This window comes from Silene latifolia, chromosome 1, assembly GCF_048544455.1.
Source record: "Silene latifolia isolate original U9 population chromosome 1, ASM4854445v1, whole genome shotgun sequence".
Taxonomy (NCBI): domain Eukaryota; kingdom Viridiplantae; phylum Streptophyta; class Magnoliopsida; order Caryophyllales; family Caryophyllaceae; genus Silene; species Silene latifolia.
The window spans coordinates 7,534,992-7,561,041 of NC_133526.1; the positions used below are offsets into that span (position 1 = coordinate 7,534,992).

Here is a 26,050-nt window from a genome sequence, read left to right on the forward strand (position 1 = left end):
GAGTTGAATGGAGGGAGTAGTAGGGTGTGCAATATCCGATCCGGACAGAAAAATTGGACCGGACAAGACTGGAATCAAGATGACCACATATTCCAGTCCAATTGGTTGTGTCCGAATTTTGGACCAAAATTTTATGGCCTAAGGTTTTTTACATCCCGGTTTCGGTTCGGGTCGGACAGTGCACAACCTATTTAGTATTTACTACTTGTAGTTTAAAAAAAATCAATTCAAAACCCAAAGAAATCTTTTTTTTTTCTTTAGTCTTTAATAAACAAAAAAATTCTAATAAACTAAAAATAAGGTGGCCACCCAAATTTGTTACGAAAAATCCCCCGTCTTTTGTATCTCTATCGCATAAGTCATAACCCTAAGGGTTCTACGTATTTTTTCAATCAAACAAACAAACACCCCCAAAATCCTCAATCATCCCTTCTCATCGCCGTCAAATTCCCCAATCATCCTTTGCTGTATATGCTCTACTCAATAATTTCGCATTTTGGTGAGTTCATTATTCTATTGCTACTAGCATTACATTTCAATCAATTTTTGTCGAGTTTTTTTTCGATTTGATGCGTAATTGATTGAAATCTGTTCATATTTTGTGCCTATTTTCTGTGTACTTCCATTTAATTACATGCTTTTTGCCTTAGTTTTGTTTTAATTTTTTGATAGACAATGTTCATGCGTTAATTTGAGTTGTTAATTATGATCTAAGTAGTTAGGTTAGTTGATAGATGAGTGGACTTTCTAAGTAAGGTTATTATGATACAAGAATAGCATGAGACGGTCTTTCGAGAGATTTACACTATATCGGTTTGGTTTGTGGTCTATGGATCTTATATCTTAGCTGAAGTGTGCTGTTAAAGTAGACTGTCTCCGTCGCAATGTAATTTGAATGAAGCGGAGTTTTGAGTTAGGTGTTATTGATGCAAGTATGTGATGTTTTGACGGCTGCTTGTTTGATTAATGTTAGGGTTTTTGAATGGAGCGGAGTTTTGAGGTAGGTTTTATTGATGCAAGTATGTGATGTTTTGACAGCTGCTTGTTTGATTAATGTTAGGGTTTTAAGGTGGAGAGGTATGCAGCTTTGAGTTTGAGCTTGTGGGTTCTTATTGTTTATTACTTTTAGGTGCAGGGACGGGGTGTTTTAATGGCACTGCAGTGCGGTGAAATTTGGTGAAATTGGCTGAGAATGAGATGACGGCATTCATGGTGTAACAGCCGTCTCTTAAAACAAGTACTGTGATGGATGAGGTAAATATAAAACTTTGATCTGTCTCAGTTTATAAGAGGTTGTTAGCGAACTTTTAATAGATTGGAGTATAGACTTTGCTTAGTTTGAGACGGTGCAAGGGGCACTCAGGGATTGAGTCCCAAGGCGAAGGCGCGCACCTTTTAGATAAGGCTGAGGCTAGTTAGTGCACATTCGCGCCCAAATGGCCTTGCGCGTTGGTTTTTTGTCCCCTTTACCCCTTGGTGCCTTGTGCCATTTAAATTAAGATTTGTTGGATACTTGGACGTCAGAGTAAATTTACTCTAGGGATATTTGATTAACTGCAGCCTTCCAACTATTTAACTATCATTAAGAAAACTAACGTTTGGGGAAACAAACATTAATATTTCCTTTGTTTTCTCTTATGAACCAACTCTAGTGAGATGACTACTATTTCTTGTAGCTGGTAGTTGTCAGCGGGTTTTTATCTGAGGGGACTCAGATCGCTGGACGAGAGGAAAGTGCATGATAGCTATTTTGAGGAAGTCATATTTCACGGGGTTTGGCAGCTTGAGGCGTTGCCCCTTAGCTTTGGCGTAATAGAATAAGGGGAGGGGAATTAATATAGCAATGGTATTCCATGATAGCCAACTCCAAATCTTTTTGGGATCAAGGATCCGGTTTTTTTTTTCTCGCATTTTGAACACCTACTTATATTTTCTATTTTAGCATATGGGTCCTGTATCCATATAAGGAGCTGTGTGTGGATGTATTTTTTTTTATAGCTTTAAGATGTGTTTTTTTATACTCTTTCTTAGAGTAGTTTTTGTTCGTGTGCAAAAATGGAGGACACATTTTCCCTAGTTATCCGATATTTACCCTATTTTTCCTACATTATGTCACTGCTGTACTGACATATCCGATATGTACCCTTTTGAAGTTTATGTGTTTCCGATATGCCATGGGAAATGTAATTAGCTACTCGTCCATTTTATGTATCATTTGATTCTCATGGGCCAAGTATTTGAAATTGTTTTCATATAGATTATAGTTGTCTTTTGTTAACTTTGGCTTTGATTGCTTTTTTTTTTGTATTCCACTGAACCAACTTGATCAACATATTGCATACCTATTCGCTGTTGTTGTGATTATAAAATTGTCAAATGCTCTTGTTTAAACAGTTAACTATGCCGACATTACCAGACAATCAGAGAGGTCAACTGAATGTGACTATGAGCAGAGCTGATCCTTCGGTATCTAACACGTTAGATGGATTTACTGAACTTACAAATGGCAATCCATGCCAACTTCCTTCAAGTGCTCAAAATAATTTTGTGGGATCTTATCCAATTTTACATGGTCCTGTGGAACAGGAAAGGTCGATATCATGTAATATAAATGGGCAGTTGGAACCCGTGCTAAAGAGTGTGAATCAGCTGCATCGTACTGAAGCTATTCAAGAAGCTGGCCGTAAACAAGGTTTGCAGTTAAATTCAAGCCATCAAGTATCAGCATTGCCATATAAAAGGAAAGTGATAACCGAACGCACAGAAGATAATCGAGGTCTTCAAAAGATGTTTGCGTCTAATAAGAGAGTGATGCAGGTGGGCCCCTACGCTACTTCCCCTAGTGCTTTACAAGTATCAGCACCAAAGAAGAATTCTTCAAAGGCAGCCTCTGGTAGAAAGGTGGTGCACATTGAACCTGTCGTAAATGATTCTCGATCAAATGTTACGAAGAAAAATCTACAACCACAAGGGGCTCTAAAAGGCCAGACGGAGTCCCATGATTCTGTTAGAGCCAAGCTGAGAGAGTCATTAGCTTCTGCACTTGCCCTAGTAACCCAAGAGCAAGAAGGTTACCCAGATGAGATGATCAAGATAGATAACAACGTTACAGCTGGTACTCGGGATGGACCAAAAGAGCATAAATCTTTGGATTGTCCATCGAGCAATGCCGCTGCCCCTCTAGAATCTACGAACGATGGACAGTCCCATGTTTCTAGCATTCCATCTTCCGCTGGTGGGAGCACTGTTGACGACAAAACATCATTATCATTTCAATCAAAAGAGATTTTTGGAGAGGCATCACAAACAGAGAGCTTCTTGGGGACGGACTTCCAGTGTAATTCCGTGTTACCTGGTGATGACTCCCTTTTTAGCAGTAGCATGTATTTCAAAGATGATTTCTTGCAGGGGAATGGCCTTTCATGGGAGTCGGATCTTAGTTTACCAAATGTGAAAGAAACTGAAAATGATGTAAAACCTGAGCCAATGAATGTAGACCTAGCTAGTGATTTATCCAGAAAAACGGCCGAATCTCCAGAATCTGTAGCTCTTGCAATCGAGTCAGAACTTTTTAAATTGTTTGGGGGTGTAAATAAGAAATATAAAGAGAAGGGGAGATCACTTTTGTTCAACTTGAAAGATCGTAACAACCCTGAGCTTAGAGAAAGGGTTATGTCAGGTAAGTTACCCCCTGATCGTCTGTGCTCAATGACAGCAGAGGAGCTTGCTTCGAAGGAGCTTTCTGAGTGGCGGATTGCAAAAGCCGAAGAGCTTGATAACATGAAAGTTTTACCTGAAACAGACGTTAACATGAGGCGCTTGGTAAAGAAGACTCACAAAGGCGAATATCAGGTGGATTTTGAGCATGATGTTGGTACTATGGAGGAGATACCAAGTGTAGCTCCTTCAAAGCGGTTGAAGATTGACAAATTTGATGTTGAAGCTCCTAAAGCTGAAAAAACTAAGGCAGATGAGTGTGAAATTACTTTACCTAGTGATGGGGCTGATATGCAAGGGTTGATGAGTGATGAATTGAATGATCTTCCTCCAGTAATTTCCTTGGATGAATTCATGGAGTCACTTAATAAAGATCCACCTTTTGAGAATATAGATGCCGATTCTACAACCTCCAAAAGTGAGGCAGATAAGGAAAATGTGGAGTTGGGGTCGAGGAATTTGACACCTATAGAATCACCAAAATGTCCAGTGAAGAAAATCTCTCCTGAAAAAGTGGAATGTAATAAGGAAAGCCCCAAAACAGATGGTAATAAGAGAGTGACTGGAACTCTGAAACCTAACTCTGCCATTCAACCACTCAAGGGCGAATGTGTTTGGGAAGGAGAACTGCAGCTTACTGTCTCTTCAGCGGCATACTTTATGGCTTTATATAAAAGGTTGAGTGTTTACCCGCATATTATGATAGTACTTAATTTAGCCGTCTTGCTCATTTAGCTGTCTTGCTCATGTGTTTTTTCTGTGAAATTGTTTACTTTATGATGAATTTCGTGATGGCTCAATTGTTGGTTGGGAATATGCTGTTATTTTATTTTATATGCATTTGAAGATATATGTTTTGAAATATTTTCCGGGATTCAACTAGGGGTTCTTCTGGACCTCCGGTAATGATGGAAGAGCTTGATTTCTCAACAATGCAGATTGCTGTGACATCTTCGGACAAATTGTATTACTGCCTTGATTTGAGCCACTTGTAGTTTAGATAGTCATAATTTGTACTGGATCTAAATTTTAGTGTTATTGTATCCCCTGTCGTGCACGACACAATAACATGAATAAAATATGGTGTTGTCAGATGGTTTGCTCTGTATTCAATTGAAGTTTGTTACACATTTAATTTTCTTTTGAGGTTCTCTCTTTCAGTTATGTCTAAGGTTTAATAAATTTCTGTTTGATGTATTGCCTACTCATAGTTTTTGTTCCCTTGCAGTGGAGAAAAGGGCAGTTTTGGAGAATGGGCAAGTTTCTTCGATATCAAGGGCCGGGTTAGGTATGATGCATTTGATAAGTTCTTACAGGCACTTCCTATGTCTCGGAGCCGCACCATTATGGTAATTCATCGTTTCTTAATAAATTTTCAAGTGCCTTAATGTCTTTGTTCATTTAGTCCGTCCTTGACTGCTTGAATATCCCATTAAGTGGTCCTGTCAGATTTTGCTTGTTTAAACAATCTTGACCTTGAGCATATCGGGTTGCAAGTTGCTAGCGTTGTGTTAGAGACTTAGGGCTGTTATCGAGTAGTACAATAATTTACCGTTTGATCGTATTGGTGATAATCAGGTGTGCCATTTTGTACTGAAGGAAGGATGTACTGACACTGAACAGACTAGTTTAAAAGGGGTACAGATTTATTATCCTTTTTTTTCCTATCCATGTCAGCGGTGTTACTGTAAAATCTTCTCACTTCTAAATCATCTCCGCGCTTGTATCTCGACCAGTGGTTTTCGATTTTATGCTTGTGTTTTAAAATTAGTTGTACCATATACCCTGCGTTTGTTAAAATCATCTATAATATATCCTTAAACTCTCTGAATTCTTAAATTTACTATTGCACTATAATTTGGGATTAATAAATTGTTCTCAAATAATCTACTAATCGCACCTATAAATAAAAGTCCGATTATGCAACTTAAATATTACACATGAAGGTTCTTAGCATCTTAAACGTTCTTAGCATGTTATAATTTAAAAATAACGCGAGTTACTGCATCTTCATTAATTTAAAAGTTAAAAAAGGGAAAAAGTAAGTTGTTTGTGTGGTAATTTGGCTGACTTGCTTTCGCTCCCGTCTCTCCACAGCTCGTGGATTCTTACATTGCAGATGAGAGAGTCGGATTTGCTGAGCCTGGGAACGGAGTGGAGCTATATTTCTGCACGCCACGCTCAAAAACAGTAGATATGATTGTCAAACATCTTCCTAAGAGCTACACTGACAAACTTTGTGATATTGATGATGGCCTTATTGGAATTGTTGTATGGAGAAAAGTGCAAATTACACCATCTGCCATGTCTCCCATCCCGTCAAAACCGCAACCCGTAACTAAAAAGCAAATCGGTGGCCAATATGTCGATAATGATATGAATAGAAACAATGTATTTGCTGCTAAACAAGCTTCCCCTCCCCCTATCTTTTCAAAGTCTCAACTTGTTAGTGAGGATGAAGATGACGATGATGCCCCTCCCGGGTTTGGACCTCCGGGTCCCCGGGAAGATGATGACCTGCCAGAATTCCAATTCTCAGGCGGGTCACATCCATCCGTTTCATCTCATCCCAACCCTTCTCCTATTTCAGGTCGGGGTACAGATTTTCAGCATCATCCTCGACCCCCGGCCCTACAGGTAGAACAAATGAGAGAGTTGATACAAAAATACGGGCAAAATGGGAATAACACCGGTAGTAGTGGGATTCCTACAGAACCCTGGAATGATGACGACGACGACATTCCTGAATGGCAACCTCAACAGGTTCACAATCCTGTTTTTCCAATGCGTACTATGAAACATGACCCGGTCATTGCCAACCATCAAATCCGTCAGCGCCCACTATGGGCACCAGTTGTGCAAATGGTTCAGCCGCTTCAGCCACCCATGAATGTCCAACACCAAAGAGCATGGGGACCCTATGGTCCAGAAAGTGTAGCGGGTTTACCCAGCGGTCAATTTTATGGGTCGCCTGGTCCAGGGTCTGGATATCCAGTCAGGGACTCGAGATTGGACATATATAAGAGTAGGAAGTAGGCTAGTTTTAGTTTTTTCCTCTTTACAAGTTGTAGCCAAAGTTGATTGTTTCCTTCCAGTTTTTGCGTTTGGAAACAGAGTTCACTTTTTTCGGAAATGTGTGCTCTTAGCATAATAATGGTTCTCTTTTGTTCCGTTTGGTGTTGCTTTTCCTGATTTCATAATTTGTGTAATTTAATTAATCGCTACTCTTTTTTTTTTTGCAGTCATAAAAATAGTTCTTATACAGATGGCATTTAAGTTATTTGTGTTTGACCATATTATGAAATTTAACTCATTTGACCATATTATGAAATTTCAGGTTAATTGACAACATTTTACCTTGCAAAAGTGGGTCAAGCCTAAATCCGTAATATAGTGGAACAACTTTTCTTTTTCACTAGTTTTAGAACCATGCTGAAAAATGCACGGGTTGTTTTTAAAATATTATGGTGATTTTTTTTTTAAAAAAATATTTTTATTTTGTTAATATAAGTATTTAGTCGATCCCAAATCATTTTTGGATTAAGGCTCTAATGGTGGTGGTGGTGGTGGTGGTGGTGTTGTTTATGTATTTGTTATGTATTACTATGGTAATTTTTTCGATGTATAAAAAAATTAGTGAAGTAAGAAATTATTAATTGATCAAAATTTATGTAAGTGATGTATAATTAGTGGTGGGGTCAAAAGTCTCTTTATCTTCTTAATTTAAGTGGTCAATCAGAAGTCTTAAAAAGACTTGGCTTTTATATAATGTTGATTATTCAGTTGTTTTAGATGATCTTCCATCATTGCTAGTAATCGCGAGTTAGCCATACGGTTCATTTCCGAGTTCAGCATTTTGTTCAGAATAAGTATAAGTTATATAATCCCCTATTTACTAAAAGAATATAGAAGCTCTCAATTTTTTCGCTTAAAACATATTTCCTAAAATTAGGCTTAGTATTTTTAGCGTATACTATTTGTATGATGGGTTATTAATGGCACAATCTTTTAAAATTTAAATATTTAAAACATTCCATATTTCACATTTTGCGCAAATTTATCTCCAGTCTTATATGATAAAAAAAATCACGATGAAAATTCATTGACTTTTAATAATAAGAAGTTGCGCAAAAAATGTTATTAGTAAAAAAGAAAATTCTAAAATAACAACATTAATTTCTCGGTAAAAGAAAAAATTTCATTAAATACTCATTTCATGACTTTTACGATTTGTATTTTTATTGCTCAAATAAAAATACAATGATGGAAAATATAAAAAAATAAGTGAATTGTAATTTAAAATTCATAAATAATATGGACTCCACTAAAAAAAAGTAAAACTCAATAAATATTGTGCATACATTACATGGGATGTAAACTAGTAGATGAGTATATGTTGAGAGACGGGCTTTTAATAAATTTATTGTGAGATCACTTGTATTTTTATGTAAAACGAGTACCAAAAGTAATAAAATAGTTACGAATGATAGAAAATGATTCGCCAATAAGCGTTCACAATTAGCGGTAAAACAAATATGTTCATTATAAAAAATAGGTACTAAATAAAAGATTCAATAGGGTCACGAACAACAATAAAATTTCGTAGTTGCTAAATCCTGCACACAATATTACTTTATCTCACACATTTTGCCCATAAATTCCATAACTACCCTTCATCTTAAAAAAAAGAATTGAATACAAGTTATCTCCATTCTCTCTCTCAAAATCTAACCAATTCGGTAATAGCTCAACAATTATGGATCGTAATTTGTAGAGTTCACCGGTGATTTCACCGTTTTATCAACAATTTTATTGATAAACCTATCTTTTAATCGATCTAATTAATGTTCTATTTAAAAAAAAAAAAAAAGGATTTCTTTACAATTAGGGTTTGTATTGATGATGGATTACAATTTACAAGCCTAATTAATTACGAAGAATTAGAACATGAATAATTGTTTGTTTAACAACTTTGAGTGAACAAATCCAGTGCTAGAGAAAATGGAAAACATGTTTGACAATTCTGCAAAACCACATCATGACATTTTACAATTGTAAAATTAGACCACGAACAGAAATATCGAGCGATTCTCTTTGCCAGAGAAACTAACGAACGGTCATCAACCATATCGCCATTAATCTTCCGTCCCCGACGTCGGTTCAGTTTCCAGGTGGGACTTGGTGGTCCGTCGATTGGGAATTTTTTTATTTTTTAATTCGGTTTTTGATTTGTCCCTCTCTTGGTGGGTGTGAGAAATGAGAGGGGTATATTCGGAATAAGGCGGAAAAATGTGCGGGATTTAGTAAAATTGTGTGCGGAATTTAGCATGTCCCTAAAATTTACAAAAAACACATAAAATGGTACAAGTATGTGATCTTTTAATAAATTAGTTACTTAAACACTCGCCAACTGTCCGCCTATATTTTGTTACGTTGTACCTGATATTTTTATTTTGGTTGTATTTTGTATCTTCGTTCTTTGAATTGTTGAATTTTGTATTTTGAAAAGTATTTTTAAGACGGAGTAACTATGAATTGTATTTTATTTGTAACCTTTCCCGATCATTTTTGATAAACTTGGTGCTACAACTTTTTTGGCAAATTATAAAGTATTTTTGCTGAATATCGATAACGAAATCTTTCATGTATCCAAAACTGATTTTTGATAGGTGGAAATAATTTTTTGTTTTTTTTATGAAAAGAAAATTATTATTTAATCATTTTCCATTCTCGTAAAAATTTGAAGGAAATAGTTGTAAAAAGTTTTACAAAAAGAAAAATTTCACTTGGAAAAACTGTTTGAAAATTCCTAAAATTTTACCATTTCTTAACATAGAACTATTGAAAAAAAATCCGTCCTCCCGCCCTACTCACATATGAGGAGGACAAAAATAAGAATTAAATATTGTACCTCATATGTGAGAAGGGAGGATGTCCTCTAGGAGGACGAAATTTTTTCGCTAGAACTATGTTACCAAGATTTTTGTTACCATGTTTGGTCTCGAGCTTCACGCAGACTACCCATCCATAGAGCATGTTAAATTTTGTGTAGTATATACTCCCTCTAATATTCTGTTTTATTCCCGTTTAATTACACGGTCTTCAATGCATTACTTTAACGGTTAACCGTATTTTTGGAGCATTTGTATGTTAATTTTATTGTTGAAAATATTTTTTTTGTTTGTAAAAGGCTTTTAAATTGTAAATATAAATATATTAATGACATATGAAGATTCATTATAATTTTAATAATATTTAAGGTTAAAATATCAAAATCTTGACCAAAAAGCCAAATGAGAAGAAAATTAAATATTGGAAGGAGTATTTTATAAGAGAGTGTTTGGCTCGATTGGAATGAAATAGAATGGATTTGATCAATTTCATTTTTGGTCAGTAAGAGGATTATACATCTGATGTACTACCTCGAATTCTATAGTTTCTGAACATTATAATAAAGTTTTTGAGTTTTGTTTTAAAGTTTCTGAGTTTCATTATGAAGTTTCTGAGTTTATTCACTTAAACATTAAACTCTAAAAAATTATAATAAAACTCAAAAACGTTACATATAAGTTTAGTTAAATTTGACTTTTGACGGAAAAAATATTAAAATCTAACTTATAAACTTTATTATGCTCAAAAAAATACACATATGCTCAAAACAAATAAAGTTTGAGGTAATAAGCTCAAAAAAAATACATATATGCTCAAAAAATAAAAAAGTTGGAGGTAGTACATCCGATGTATGTTTCTTTTTCTCTTTTTTGGTTGGAGTGATTTGGAATTGAACTTGACCAACCTATCTCATCATTTCAAATGAGTGAGGTAAGTTGAAGCCACCAGCTTTCAAACCACCTCGAAAGAGTTGAATATGAATGTCTAAAAGAAAAATAAAATCAGCGACCTTGTTGGCTTCACGGAAGCAATGTTTAATTATCACTTCATCCAACTCCACCTTAACCCCTTGAAATCTCATACTCCACCTCCTCCTTTGGATATACTAGACCAATATTTTTACAAGTGGGATATGTGCTTTACATATAGGCGCTGTTTGGTAAACGGCATATTGACCAATTTTTAGCATATTCAAGAGTTTTAGCATGTTTGACAAATCAATATGCTAATTTTAGTGTTTGGTAAACAACATATTGAAACAACATATTTGGGGTCAATATGTTGTTTTATAATATGCTGTTTACCCTAGCATATTGTAAAATAGAAAAATTTTCTCCGTATTACAAAGAAAACTAACAATTTACTAATCGTAATCTGTCAATTACCAAACACTCAAATTAATTCTGCTAATTATAATATGCTAGTCAAACTTTCTGATAAAATCTGTTATTTAATCTGTTTTTGCAATTTGCTTATGCTGAAATTAATCCGTCGTTTGCCAAATAGAACCATAGAGATACTTTTAAATTAATGAGCACAAATTCGAAATTAATTATCATTCCTTCAAAATACACAAAACGACAATTAACTTCAAAATCAACTAGCTAGCTAAAGCACGTTTTAAGGCCTTCTTCTTATCAACATTAATTTTGGCGGGAAATTTGATATCAAACTTAATCCTTAAGTCACCCTTTTGGCGAGGCTCTTTAGCAATTGGCATACCTTCTTGGGCAACAACAAGCTCAAAGTTAGGTGTGACGATTTCTGTAACAGGTATCGATAAATTCCGACCATCCAATGTAATGATATTCACAGTTGTCCCACCAATTGCCTGAGCTAACGTCACCTTGTAGGATATGATGAGGTCATTTCCGTCTCTTTGGAAGACTCCGTGACGTTTCTCGTTGATTACAAACACAAGGTCGGCTGGGAGTTGGTTCGGTTGCTCGTTTCCTTTGTCGGGAAATGTGATTTTTGTTCCTTTTTTCCATCCAGGTTTTACTTCTATTGTTAGTATCTCTGTGTCTGGTACAAGAGACCTACACTATGTATATCACAATGAGAAAATGTTTAATATTAGTTGTACCGTATGAAAAGTTCAACATTTACTAAAATATAAGAGAAGTGCATTATAAGCTAACATGATGCAAACTCGATGGAAAAATATTATATGAAAATAAAAGTGAAATATGATGATACACTCATCGACGTTTCTACGACACTTCAGGTAACTTATTTGACCAAATTTCAGCTACCTGATTTTGTTGCAAGTATTTGACAAATAGCTTATTTGGTCAAATAAGGTACCTGAAATGAGGTAGCATTTGAGAAATCAGGTATCTGAAATGACTTATTTTCTATTTTTTACTCTTTTATTATATAATAATATTAAATAATTTTTATATCTTTTATGTCATTTTACCAAAATCAGCTACCTTTTCAACTAGTTTGTCAAACACATTTTTATATAATCAGTTACATTATCAGCTCCTAATTTTCAGCTACCTTATTAGTTACTTTTTCAAGTTTCGGTTACCTTTTCAGGTTTCAGCTACATTTTCAGTTAGTTTTACCAAACAGAGCTTAACTACCACCTAAGAAGTATATAAACCTTATGTACCTTCCCTACAAAAAATAAATAAGGTTAGTTTTCTTAGGTTTAAGGTGAGCAGTATTTTAAATTAGAAAATATAGATACCCTGAATTTTAACCTTATCCTACTATGAAACCCTCTTACTAATCTTTGGCTTATAACACACACAAAGCGTCTTGCTTGTGACGGGCTAATCCCGTCACAAGCTGAAGACCTCTCACAAAAAAGGGAGAGGGGACAAGGTGGGGCTCTCCCATGTGTTTCCCCACTCACCTCTCATGGGTATTTTGTGAGAGAAAATGGTATCCGTCACAAGCTTGTGACGAATATCCCGTCTTCAATGAGATTTTGTAATACACATATATCTTCTTGAAATTTATAACTACATAATATTCCCGCAAAAATAATATATTTGAAAAGGAATGAGAAATATAATAAGATACCCATTGACATGGTCAACCACCATCCGAGAAATCTTCATTTTCCTTGTAGAACCGGAATAGAGCTCCTCAAGGCCACAATCTAAGTTGTGCTCAATAGACGGCGGTTTCTTTGGCGTGTTAGCCATCGTCGAATCGCAATTTGTTCGAAAAACATTATCCGTCACCCCAAAGGACCCACCATCACCATATGAATACTGTTTGGATTTTCCTGAGTTAGGTGATGACCCAAATGCAAAAGGACTTGACCCAAAAAACTCTGTGAAGATGTCCTCGGCGCTTCTAGGATTGTACCCTCTACCGTTATTTCCAAAGGGGGACCCACCGGTATTTAAACCTTCTTCACCATACTGGTCGTAAACACGTCGCTTCTTTTCATCACTTAGTACCTTGAATATACAAAATTAAGCGCAAGATTAAGTAACATAGCCTATTAACCTTTATTCAATTTGATGACTACATGCTTATGATTGAAACTAAGAGCTTATTTCACCAAAAATTTACCATTTATAATTTTCTCTTTTCTATCTTTTGTTATACTTACATGTAGACCTGTACTCGGGCCGGGCTGGCCGGGCTCTCCTGGTCAAACCCAGGCCAGGCCAGGGGGAAGGGTCAGGCTTGGCCGGGCCGAGCCGGGCTGGGATATGCTTGACCCGGGCCAGGACCAGAGGCGGGCTAAGGGCGGGACGGGCTGGCGGGCCTTACCATTTTATTTTGTTTTTTTTTATTTTTTTTTTTGGTAAAATGGCGGGCCAAGGCCGGGCTGGAATTTCAGGACCCTGGCCAGGCTAGGGTTAACGGTGGGCTAAGGTCGGGCCGGGCCAAGCCAGACCAAGTTGCATAAAATAACGGGCCAAAACGGGCCGGGTCGGCCCGTGCTGTTGGCCAGCTCTACTTACATGACTTGTGCATATAACAACTAGATTAATTGATATAATTGTGAATCTCATTAGTATAAAAATTCCATCTTATAATCAAATACACCGTTGTGGACAAATCGTTTCAGACATCAAATTTCTTCAATCTTCCATATTTTCAACATATAAAAGAATAAGAAAAAAAAAACAATTTTTGGTGCCTCAAAACTAGACATGACAAATTTAACTTAACCGAAACCCAAAAAGTACAACATGAACATGAATTATACAAAATGACATGAAACAACATAAATAATGAATGTAAAATAAAAACTTTAAGAACCATGACTCGATATCTTTCGAATCAAGCTAAATGACTCGTTGAAAAAACTCTGCTCATAATGACTAGTGCCGAATATAGATATGTATTCGAAAAAATCCATCTTAAATGACCCGATTACCTGGTATACTCAAAATCACGCGTAACATAGGAGCGAGATGCACAACATGATAAAATAGAAAGTAAAAGTGCATAGAAAATACAAAAACCTCATATGCCTCTGATATTTCTTTGAATTTGGCCTCGGCCTCTTTTTTGTTATTAGGATTCTTATCAGGATGCCATTTCATTGCCAGTTTTCTATAAGACTTCTTTAAATCTTCCTCGGTTGCATTTCTATTTACCTGCAATATACTATAATAATCCATATCAATCTTTAATTTCTTTTGTTGCCAAAAATTTCTTCCTTAATAAACTCAAACTTAATTATATCTTAGATAACTAAATTTTTCCATTTGTCTGAATAATAGGGTGTATGGTTGAAAATGAATCATTTTTCATTTCCCTCTCCGTTAAAATTCCAATTGTTTGTAACTTTGAGAAAAGGTTAACAAAAAAATTAGAATTTTAACGGAGAGGGAAATGAAAAATGATTAATTTTCAACCATACACCCTATTATTCAAAAGATGTAAAAATGTGGTAAATATGGGAGGTCCTATGTTACGTATGAGCGATTGAGCGTTGTATAACATTACAAAATTGTAAGGGTACTATAACACAAATTCTCAAGGCATTTACGATATCCGTCACGAAACTCTCGCGACGGATACCACTTTACCTCACAATGTACCCACTTTTTCTCTCTCTGCAACACTATTCATGTGGTCCCCTTTCTCCACTAACCCATTTTGTTACCATTTTATCTCACAAAATATCCGCCACAAATAGTAACCCGTCACAAGGGAGACCAATTGGTACTATAATGCTAGACTTAGAAGTTCGATACTTTAAAGTAATTTTCGAAATACACAAATTCTTGTTTCAGACGGATATTTTTCGTCTTATTTTTCAGACGGGTATATGTGACTATTTTATCGTTAAATGTAACGACAATGGTATAGACAGTATTACAGCTTATAGTAACTGATTTTTCAATAGTGGTCACATTTAAGTATTTAACTGTAAAATGGTTACAAAATCCCGTCTTAATATTTCAGACCAAAAAGACCCGTCTGAAGCAAGACGCACTGTTCGAAATAAGATTCTAAGGTAAGCTATACTCCCTCAATTTACTAAAAGAATAAGAAAAACTCTAAATTTTCTAGATACGAGTATTTTTTTTGTCTATTCGATATGTATGGCGCGTTACAAATACGCCTAATCTTTTAGATTTAAATATTTATAACAAAAAAATTTCTCCCATTTTTTAATGATAAAGATTTTTTTTATACTCCCTCCATACCACACCAAAGGTAACAGTTGCTTTTTGGCACTATTCATGATCGTAGGGAATCTTTGATATTATTCTTAATCTATAAGACAAAATATAGTCATGTGAGATCTTGTTTGATTCATCGCCATGAATGCTATAAGAATATCAAATTTTTATAAATTTTAATAATATGTAACTACAGATATTTACGTTGCAAAACGTGCCTCGACAAGTGTGATAAAACAACTATTACCTTTAGTGTGGTACTAGTTGAGATCTCGTGCTAAGACCATCCCCAAGCAAAGGTCACGCTAACTAGGTCACGATCCGATTTTACTCTTAATCCCACCTTAATAACCTTGATCCATTTTCACCCTTCTAAGCAGAAGGTCGCGACTTAGGTCATCAACCCAATCATTGGAGTTGTCCTTTTTTGTATCCAACAAATCAGAAATTGACACCCAGTAGGTCATGGAAGAGGTCACAAGAATGAAGCAGAGGTCACAAATTGACCTCCAAAGGTCACAAATTGACCTTTGGTCACAAATTAACAATTTTGGTCACCAATTAAGTAGCTTAATTAAATCACTAACCATGACCAAGCAATTGACCTTGCTTGGGGATGGTCTAAAACACGACATTTGAGAGCTAAAGCAAGGCATTTGTGAGCTTGGCTTATATAGTGGGAGTTTAAGATATTTATATAAATGAGTTGTAATGTACTGATTATAATGTTAGTGATATTTTCAAAAAAAGTGTACTATTTAAAGGACTTTTAGATTAAATTATTTTTGTACGAACCTTTTTTTATTATTAAAAATAATGAAAGCCGATTATTATGGAAAAACATAATCTAATATATGGTCATTACTTATAGGGGGTATGAGCATTGAGTTAAAAATGAAATGTAAGTAAATCGCATATTAACTTTATAACGAAACATATATAAAAATAATACGACACATCTAAACCGATGATTCATAAACAATTACGTTGAATAAACTTGTGTAGAAGATATGCCAGTGTAGAAGATTGTATCAATTGAGTTGAATAAACTTGTATAGAATATTATGGGACCCACTTTCTTTTATTAGTCAATCGGCCCACTTTATTTTGTACCCAGTTAAGAATGCAGTGTAGAAGATTGTATCAATTGTGTTGAATAAACTTGTATAAAATAATATGGGTTCCACTTTCTTTTGTTACCATCAATAACAATTATTATAATTTCAGCATGGCCCACCACTATGTCAATTAATTGGGCGGGAAAACATTGGGAATTTCTTATTCTTTTAGTTTAGTTGGGATGGAGGGAGTATTTAAAGAATTTGACGATAAACAATTAATTTGATTCATTTGACTCTATTTAGTCCATTTCAACTTCAATAAATTTAATTCAGGTCAGTCTATCTTTTTTCACCCGAAAAGAATCGGAGCCTAAATCCATTTATCTTGACTCATGGGAATATGGGATGTAAAAAGAAAAGAAGCATGGTCAGCCAAAGAACAAGTGAACAATTGAGAGCCACAAAAACTAACAAAAATACAAACAATGAAATTGCAAATAATCTTCACTCAACAAATCGTTTGGCCGCAAATAGATACACACTTGTGTTGTTCAACTGTTCTTTCTCCCTCTATCAACTGAAATAATCACTACCCATTTCAGGTACATGCATTTGTTTATACAATCTTCATTTATTATAATTACTATGATCTTTCATTTGGGTTTAATGTTGATGTTGATTTGTAGTTTTACAGTTTCCTTTGTAAATTGTAATCTTCTTGTTGATTATTGTAATATAGTTGTACAACGGATCCAATCACAATCCTATTAGACTTAGTCGGTAAAAGTGGTTACTAAAAGATCCCATTTTACGATAAATTTGTGAAAAACGGCCTTACACAAGTATTTGTGGTTCAACAAATATTAACCATTCCAGTTGGTCTTGCTTCAAGCCGGCCATTTTGGTCTGAAGCAATAAGACGGGATTTTGTAACCATTTCACAGCCAAATGTGACCATTATTGTCACAGGGGCGTCTTAATACAAATGAAGGCCCAGTGCACCGAGAAAAAATGAGGCCCCAAATATAAATGTACAAGGGTACTATACTTCAATTTTTGTATTGAATTTAATCAATAAGGCTTATATATTCGGTATTCAAAACCGGAGGCCCGGTTCCTCCGCCCGTGGTTGCACGGGGTGTTAGACGCCCCCTGATTATTGAAAAACAAGTTACTATAAGCTGTAACACTGACTGTATCATTGTGGTTATATTTAATCATAAAATAGTCACATATTCCCGTTTGAAACTTCAGACGAAAAGTGACCGTCTGAAGCAAGAATTTGTTGAGGTGTTTAAGTGGTCTAAATTTGCTTGTTTTTGCGCTGGTAGTACCTGAATGGTTGTGATTGTGTTTTTGTCTGCAATGTTCTTGTTTCTTAATTGTACTTTCCCTTCAATGGACCTGCTTTCCTAATAGGTACGTTAAGTCGAAAAACATGTAATTTGAGTAGAAGTCTAACTGAGAAATCTCGAGCAGATTCTGGAAGAATCCCTTGGGTACAAAGTGGCTCATTTTAAGCTTTGGAGTTGTACAGTTCGTGTCTGATGGTGTTGCTTATTCAGGCTTATGATGGCCACGGCTGCTGTCGTTGGGCTTAGTGCTGGCAAAAGGATGTTGACTTCTTCTTTCTGCTACTCAGATCTCACAGAAAAACTCTCTTATGCTACTGACCAACAACATCAAATCCCTTCTGCCAAAAGTGTGATTATCGCCAAGAAAACAACGAGTTTTAATCCTGGTGGGGCCCGAGGATCGTCTCCTAAAGCCCTCAAAGAATGTATAGATGGACCAACAATTCAACATTCTGAACCATGGGTTCAGAGATATCCCCCTTCTGAAGAGGATTCGTGGGAACCTGAATCTTCTATTGAGGCTCTTCTTTTGCTACAGAAATCAATGCTGGAAAAGCAGTTGGAGCTATCCTTGGACCACAGTGGCGTGACTGATAAGTTTAGGGAACGTACTAACAAAGAACTGAGGGTCACATCCTCTGGGATACCTGCCCGAGTACGAAGGATTAACTCCAAGAAGAAAACTCAGAGCAAAAATTCCATGAAACATAGTCATGAAAAACTTCCTACACCTACTGTAAGCCCTGAGCTTCTCCAGTCTCATATGGTAGGTTATGTGAGGGGTCTGACAACTAACGAATTGTTGACTCATGCTCAAGTTGTTAATTTGTCTCGAAAGATCAGAACCGGTCTTTCCTTGGAGGAGCATAGATCAAGGTAAGTAAGTAACTTGTTTACTGAATGAGTTATTCATTTTGTTACTGCGGTATGATTTATTGCTGGGTAGTGTTTTCGCGTTCCTGTTTACTGAATTTCTAAAGACTCTTAGTTTCTAGTGAGTTCTCTTTAACTTTATATTTGCGATTTTTTTTTAACTTGCCTTTATTCATTTTTTGTGTGCGTATTGCTTAGGCAGTGAAGTCATTGACTATTGTACTCCTGAGTCCTGACTTCCTGAGCCCTGATCTAGGCTCAAAACTCGTCAACGGCTGAAACTGCCCTTACAACAACAACAACAACAACATCAGAGCCTTAATCCCAAAATGATTTGGGGTCGGCTGACATGAATCATCCTTTAGAACCGTGCATGGGTAAACGCACACCTCAAAATGCGAACAAAATAGAAAAACAAAAATGAAAAACAAAAGGGAGAGTGAATTTGAGCAAAAATAAAGACTCCGTGTTGCTTAACATCATTAATACTCCGTATTTGCTAAACTTTGTTGAATTTAAGCAAAATAAGCTATAATAAGCTCTAGAGAACATACTCAATGTCAAGATCAAGAAATGGATAAATTCCAGCCACTCTTGTTTTGAGTATCATAAAATGCACCTCGTGTCTCATTTTTGTGTTAGCTGTACTGCAGCTTTTCAATCTCCAGATGCTGGCTAATTTATCATTGAAGGATGTTCTTGTGAAAGTTTGTTCACTATGCATTTGCAGACTGAAAGAAAAAATAGGGTCTGAGCCTTCAGATGATCAACTTGCAATGTCCTTGAAGATGAACCGAGCTGAACTAAGGTCCAAACTGATTGAATGTACTCTAGCAAGAGAGAAGCTGGCTATGAGCAATGTTCGCTTGGTCATGTCGATTGCTCAAAGATATGAGAACATGGGTGCTGACATGGCAGACCTTGTCCAGGTGTTATTCTCTTTCAAGCTTTAGATTACATCTTCTAGCCTGTCTAGAATGTCTCCAAATATGCTTAAAACTGATTTATTTCTGTACAGGGAGGACTCATTGGACTACTTCGTGGAATTGAGAAGTTTGATTCCGCCAAAGGATTCAAAATCTCCACTTATGTGTATTGGTGGATACGTCAAGTACGTTTAAAGCTGCTCTTAGTAGTTAGTACTTAGTACCTATGTTACTCCGACACCGTCACGTGTCGGCGTGTCTGAGTAACACAGGTTGAAACACACCACGCAGCCAGTATTAGTGTCGAAGACTCGAAGTACCACAGACTAGGGGTGTGATGAAATCATATCACTCTGGCTAACAATGTTCACCATGTTTAAAACTTAGAATCTTGTATGATCTATTCATCAAAGCAAGCATGGATAAATAACTTGCAATGGGGATACGATGCACTCTGTATTATTACGTAGACTTAAATTAGCTTGAACGCCCTAAGCCCTTGAGCAACATAGTTTCTAATATAATTTGTTGCTCTCTTGCGTTTGCATGATAAAGTTGCCAAGACAGCATTTTTTCTTGCTGGCTTTGCACACTCAATGTTTTGAGGTTCTTTTTGCAGGGTGTTTCTAAAGCATTAGTGGAAAGTTCAAGAACGTTAAGGTTGCCAACCCATCTACATGAAAGATTAAGTTTAATTCGCGGGGCAAAAAATAGGCTTGAGGAGAAAGGGATAACTCCTTCTATTGATGTGAGTTTTCTATACACTCTTGATTAATACTTTCATAATCTCGGAGACTGTGTGTTTATGTATTCCATATTTGTTCATCTCATTTGGAAGTTATGTTTATTCTTACGATATGACGTGTGGCGCAGAGTAAGCGTTAGACTGTTAGACTTACTAGTTACTACTAGATCTGTCAAAAGATGTCTCGAATCGACCCATCTTTTAGGATTATGAACTCATCAATCATGACCCGTGGCTTGAAACAACCTTCATCCTAAATGACCTTCTAACTTAGGGTCAAGACTTGCCCTATACATGGCCCAATACGTGAATGAGATAGGTTAGTGGTTTTTCAAGTTAAGATTTATCGGTCATTAGTATGATTAAAATATTCTTAACTCATTTATAATACAAACTATGAAACACTACTGTATGTTAACAAATGTTTGATTTAGACATCCGAAGATCAGAAATCTGGTTAAAATATCAAAAATACATGAATTTAAATACGAGTATAATTTATACTAAAAATAACTACAATCCTCTAGGTATAAGAGCATCCACTCCCAAGAGGATGATTTTATCCTCTTATTTTTTCTCTTTCCTTCTCTAATTTTGACACCTCAACTTCACTCATATTCCACTATCTCCATCCTCTTCATTTTAGTCTTCTTAAAAAAATTCCACATCAAAGAGGATCCTCTTACCTCTCCTCTCCCAAATGTTTTATACCCAAAAAATAATAAAGAAATAAATTATATGCCACATGCTAGATAATGGATGACTAGTGGACACAAGGGCCAAGATTGCATATCCTCTAAAAATAGAGGAAGTGTTCCTCCACTTCCTCCTTCTAAGAGGACATGTAACCATGGTTCCACATTGAAAAGGACATCTTCTTAGATGAGAGAGGGTGCTAAGAGGATAGTCCATCCTCTTCAATGTGGATGCTCTAAAAGCCAAGTTTTTTAGAGGGATATGATTTGTCCTCTTAATTTTTAGTGGCGGGGTCCACTGCAATTTCTCTTCTCTTTTTTTCATTTCCTCTTTTCCATGACATAATCTTCTTGATTTCATTATTTTCCCGATGTTTCTAATTTTAGTATAAAGTAGATATAAAAAATATGAAGTATCGACTTCAAAATAAATGCAAGCAAATATTAAAAAACCAGATATAAGTGACGGATCGTACTTACATGAACATATTTTTGTCTAGGCGATATAATTATTACTACATTTATATTTATGTCGAGTTTCGAAACTATCTAAATTTTCAAATTGTAGATATATTTTTATTTTATTCAAATTCTTGCATATTAAAACCCGTACAATTCTATCCGCATTAGCTTAATTTATAATAATATTATTATTATTATCGTAACCCGTGCATTATTTTACACGGGTTTAAAACTAGTAATATGTAAAGTTGACAAGTGGTTCAGTTATAAAAAAACAGTAATACGTAATTAATGACTAAGAAATGATATAAAACAATATTATGAAAATTTTTAACAAATATGTATTTCTCCTAGGAAATGGTAAATAAAAGGTCCAATAAAACTATACCCTGACCTGTATAGTAACCTGACATTCTCAACTCATTTGACATGTTTAATTTTTGTACCCTACTTTCAAGGGTCTGAGTGAACAAACGATCCAAAAGCCAACGTAAACTAATGTGATGAGACACATAGAGTAGTTCTCATGTGAATAACTTGATGCATATAGTTTAAGGTTAATTGGTTTTTTTATCTTAATCTGTAAGAGCAAGATTTGATGCAAAGTGAAATGTCCTTTACAAGAATTATTCAGTTGCATCTCATTATTACAGTATCATGTGCTGACATGAACTACTCTTTTCCAGAGGATAGCCGAAACCTTGAACATGTCTCATAAGAAAGTAAAGAACGCAACAGAGGTGAGCTTTTGTTTCTGGTATCATACTTCAAGATTTGCTCGCTTTGGAGACTTCATGTTGTGCTCATTGTTCATTTCCCACTGTAGGCGGTCAGATCGGTCTTGTCTCTTGACAGGGAACCGTTCCCCTCGCTCAATGGTGTTCCAGGAAAGACTTATCACAGTGTAAGTTTTTATAAACATTAACACAGTCTTAGTTCCCTGTTCTCTGCTCCCATAGGCCACAGTATGCCCAGTTGCCCACCCCTGTTCCTAAATGATTGAGAAACTTAACTGTTAACTTTATAGTTACTTTTGACTCGTGAGAAAAGGTCTGATCTTTTATAGTTTTACTCGATGGTTTCTTACCCTGTTGTTTATAGTATGTTGCAGACAACCGTCTTGAGAATAACCCGTGGCATGGTGTAGATGAATTGACACTTAAGGTAAGTGATATCAACTACAGCCTACACCGTTTAAATCAAGTACAGTCTATTTTTTATATCTTGCAGTTCGGTAGCATTTTCATGCATCTTATGAAAACGTTCAAAGATAAAAAATCGGACTTTTGTTGTCATCTTAAACATCCGCTTATTCTCACTTGCAATTTATACTGCCATCAGGTCCTAAAAGTGATCTGTGGCTGTGACATAGCCATTCAATTGTGTAAGGCCAATTATCTTCAGAGAGCTTGATGACACGTCGGTTGTATGTAGGTAGTGAAAGGATTCTGTTTATGGAGCTCGGGTAAAAGGTAGACCTCAAATGACTGGATCTAACCGTTAGCTGGTCCAAATCTTGCTTGACCTGATATTGACCCGATTTGAAATTACAGCCAAGTTTATTCACATAACCCACGCTAAAATCTTAACAAAGATTACCCAAAGTGACCCGATGCACACTTGAAGTGATGCAAATCAAACCAACCCATACCTGTTAATTATAATGCACATGAATGACCTGATTCAAACTGCCCCGCAATTGACCCAAATGACCCGTTTTCTAGTCTTGTAACAGGTCGGGCAGGCTGTGAACAGTCTATTGCATCCTCTCATGTCAGACACCATGGCTGGCTTTAATTGGTCAATTAACAGTAGTCAAATGTATCTTATCTTGATGCACCCGAGCCTTGAGTATGCCAGTCACGAGGTCCATAATATCTACATTTGCCCTAAAATCTGTTGGTTTCCTTTCATATGGATCTCAGATCAAAGACCTCTTCTACATCAGGTCAACAGTAGAATGGAAGTAGAGAGTCTAGAGACTTACAGATTCTTAGACCATACTAAGTCTATAATGAATTACAGCAACATTACCCAAATAGCTTACGTGCTCCCGCAAATGTCGGGGCGGGCAAGGGGTTAGATGAATGTAGTTAGTGGCGGACGCATTATTTCCGACTTAGATGCGCATAAGTTGTTTTCAAGTTCTAACGCTGTTATAATCTCCTTCATGGCCGTTAACTTTTTCCTCTATGCTTAAGCCTTGTGAACAATGACGGATTTAGGTTTTCAAAAAAAAAAAAAAAAAAAAAAATCATCACACTATCAAAACAAAGCTATATATTATACTAATGTATGTATTTTTTTAAAATCACTAAGAGAAATTATATACTCCGTATTTTATAGAGAAGAAAATTGTGGAAAGTTTTAATCTAGTTAATTCTTCAGACTTACCATCTCAATTAAAAAAATTTGATAATTGGTAACAATGAATTAAAAAGGCTCTCAAATTTTACTAGTAAATACATGATGGCGGCTTCATGGCGCCATGGCGGCTTTAAGAAAAGAGGTTTAATTAAAATTTTATGGCTGGTAATAAATAAACTTGAAGTTCACATGAGTATAAATTAACTGTTGTGGGAATGGTTACACAACAGACGTCCTTGCTGTTGGCGTGGCCATGTGGGTTCAGTCCCTTGTGCACGGAAAAGTGAAAACAAGTGAGAGGTACATGCCTCCCCCCTTAATGGAAAAAAAATCCGCCACATACGTTGTCTTCCCCCTCTATTAACATCCTAAAGAAGTTGTTTCTGGATGACCTTAATGCGATAATTGCGCCTAGAATTGCATCAAATGATTGCTAATTTACAATTAAAAGAAGCAGAATGAGGCTAGTTAGTGAGCCATTTGTCTATTTCATTGTAATGCAAAACCAAAGCATCATGATCGTGAAATAATCATCAAAAACATTGTTGATCAAATATCTGCTTTGATGGCGACCTGATGGCTTACTATATCTATGGAAAAATACTTCCTTTTTAATATCTGACATATTACAGATAACATGTTTCTTATACTCTGCAGAATGAAGTAAGTGATCTTATTGACACGGCACTTAGGGAAAGGGAGAGAGATATCATACGTCTCTATTACGGCCTAGACGAAGACTCTCTCACATGGGAAGAAATTAGCAAAAGGTGAGCAATCTGGTTAGATAATTTGCTGAAACCGCGTTTTGTCATAATATAAAATAAGTCTGTAATTGCTAACCTTTCCTACTATTCCACTCAACATTAATTTCTTATTTGAGACGGTTTGGAGTTATAAGGGCATATGGGTAACTAGGGTATAAGAATAAGACCGTCTCAGACCTGGTTTAGGACTTTATGTATCATCTTGTTCTGTATATTTTGCTATCGAGTTGACTGATTTACATGGCATAATTTGTACATGTTCAGGATGGGGTTATCGAGAGAAAGAGTAAGGCAGGTGGGACTTGTAGCGCTTGAGAAACTAAAGCTCGCAGCCAGAAAGAGTAGGATGGATGCCTTACTGGTAAAACACTAGCTCTATACTAAGGATGCATAGTCCATTGTAGATCACATTCGCTGTATATATAATACTAAATCTTGAACAGGACACGACAGGACATTCATTTGCTTGAAACTTTACTGTAAATCACATTTAGAGGGCTGCATTTCAACCTGCCTTGTATTCTTACTGTATACCGTGCTAGAGATCACACTACTGTATTTTTTTTTCCAGAATAAATACCACTACTTGTAAGTTGTAATCAGTAGGTTTTTTTACATTTTTCTGTTTAATATTGGAAAATGTTATCGAAAATATGTAGTCTCTTATTGAATAGGTTTACTTTAAATTGAGACGGAAACTAATGGTGAGACAACGGAAATCAGCAAGAATCTTGAGAATGTAGGAACAATAATTTTAAGAGCTTGGCTTGTAGCTGTCACCCCAACCACCTGCAAGATAAGTTTGGAGACAGTCCCTTGCGAAGAGCTTCTTTAAGAGCTAAAGCTTCGGCATGGAAGGGAGGGACGTAAGGCCAAGAAGCGAAGATTAGATTGATCAATAATAATTCCCAAGTCATTGAGAAGGACTCAACCCTCAACCAGAAATAAACTTCCGATTTCAAGACGCAACACAATTTATAGACAAACCGTAATTTTGATGCAAAATCAGTCCTTAATTTACGCAGTTTATTTTCATGCAGAGTCCTCCCTTTCACAATCAGGCAATGTAATACTACAGATTTTTTTCAACATTGAAAAAACTATGAATTCTAGATTCATCCCACTTTCCCAAGTCCTAAGTTGTAGTTGACAACTCCACAATGGAGAAATATGGTTCGAATAGGTTATCTCATCATCAGTGGATTAAATTTAAGCATAATCAGTCTGCGAATGAATATTATAAATGGTAGTAGATTTTATTAGAGGTTTTTTTACCAACATATTTAATTAGCAAAATTATTTTAAGTGTGGTAATTATCAGATTAAGATTAACTGATTGTTAGATTTCTTTGTAAAATGATACTCCGTCCATCCCGGTCATTTGTTATCTTATTCCATTTTAGGGTGTTTCAGTCAATTGTAGTCATTTCTATTTTAATAATGAACTTGATGAACAATTTTATCATTCACACAATCACATTCAAATTGTTACACTTGTTATTTAGTAATTGACTTCCTCCTCTTCTCTTGATCTTTGTGCCAAAACCTAAGGACAACAACTGACCGAGGCGGATTCCA

At 35.8% G+C, this 26,050-nt stretch overlaps 3 protein-coding genes across 11 annotated transcripts; 2 read left to right on the forward strand and 1 right to left on the reverse strand.

The window, feature by feature from the left end:
- The first annotated feature begins 259 nt into the window (after positions 1 to 259).
- On the forward strand, positions 260 to 6,985 carry LOC141595847 (uncharacterized). Of its 5 annotated transcripts, XM_074415814.1 has the most exons (7): positions 318 to 499; positions 974 to 1,000; positions 1,130 to 1,254; positions 2,395 to 4,394; positions 4,946 to 5,066; positions 5,296 to 5,355; positions 5,815 to 6,985. In XM_074415814.1, the coding sequence occupies exons 3-7, from the start codon at positions 1,246 to 1,248 to the stop codon at positions 6,751 to 6,753; spliced, it is 3,129 nt and encodes a 1,042-aa protein (XP_074271915.1). In that variant the 5' UTR covers positions 318 to 499; positions 974 to 1,000; positions 1,130 to 1,245; the 3' UTR covers positions 6,754 to 6,985. The 5 variants fall into 5 exon arrangements, with proteins under 5 accessions (XP_074271904.1, XP_074271929.1, XP_074271922.1 ...); XM_074415803.1 differs by lacking the exon at positions 974 to 1,000 and having other exon boundaries at positions 260 to 499; XM_074415828.1 differs by lacking the exon at positions 974 to 1,000 and having other exon boundaries at positions 317 to 499; positions 2,587 to 4,394.
- Positions 6,986 to 11,100: 4,115 nt separating this feature from the next.
- LOC141595887 (uncharacterized) lies at positions 11,101 to 14,380 on the reverse strand. The gene is made up of 3 exons (XM_074415839.1): positions 14,052 to 14,380; positions 12,646 to 13,031; positions 11,101 to 11,648 (listed from the first exon to the last, which is right to left on the reverse strand). The coding sequence occupies exons 1-3, from the start codon at positions 14,208 to 14,210 to the stop codon at positions 11,210 to 11,212; spliced, it is 984 nt and encodes a 327-aa protein (XP_074271940.1). The 5' UTR covers positions 14,211 to 14,380; the 3' UTR covers positions 11,101 to 11,209.
- A 2,323-nt stretch (positions 14,381 to 16,703) lies between these two features.
- Positions 16,704 to 25,777, forward strand: LOC141595896 (RNA polymerase sigma factor sigA-like). 5 transcript variants are annotated; one of them, XM_074415866.1, is made up of 11 exons: positions 16,704 to 16,884; positions 17,848 to 18,513; positions 19,241 to 19,439; positions 19,529 to 19,621; positions 20,056 to 20,184; positions 22,025 to 22,078; positions 22,165 to 22,242; positions 22,440 to 22,502; positions 24,363 to 24,475; positions 24,737 to 24,833; positions 25,147 to 25,777. In XM_074415866.1, exons 2-11 carry the CDS (start codon positions 17,852 to 17,854, stop codon positions 25,213 to 25,215), a joined length of 1,557 nt encoding a protein of 518 aa, XP_074271967.1. In that variant the 5' UTR covers positions 16,704 to 16,884; positions 17,848 to 17,851; the 3' UTR covers positions 25,216 to 25,777. The 5 variants fall into 5 exon arrangements, with proteins under 5 accessions (XP_074271967.1, XP_074271959.1, XP_074271952.1 ...); XM_074415858.1 differs by having other exon boundaries at positions 16,705 to 16,884; positions 17,702 to 18,513; XM_074415851.1 differs by having other exon boundaries at positions 16,705 to 16,884; positions 17,762 to 18,513.
- Positions 25,778 to 26,050: the final 273 nt, after the last annotated feature.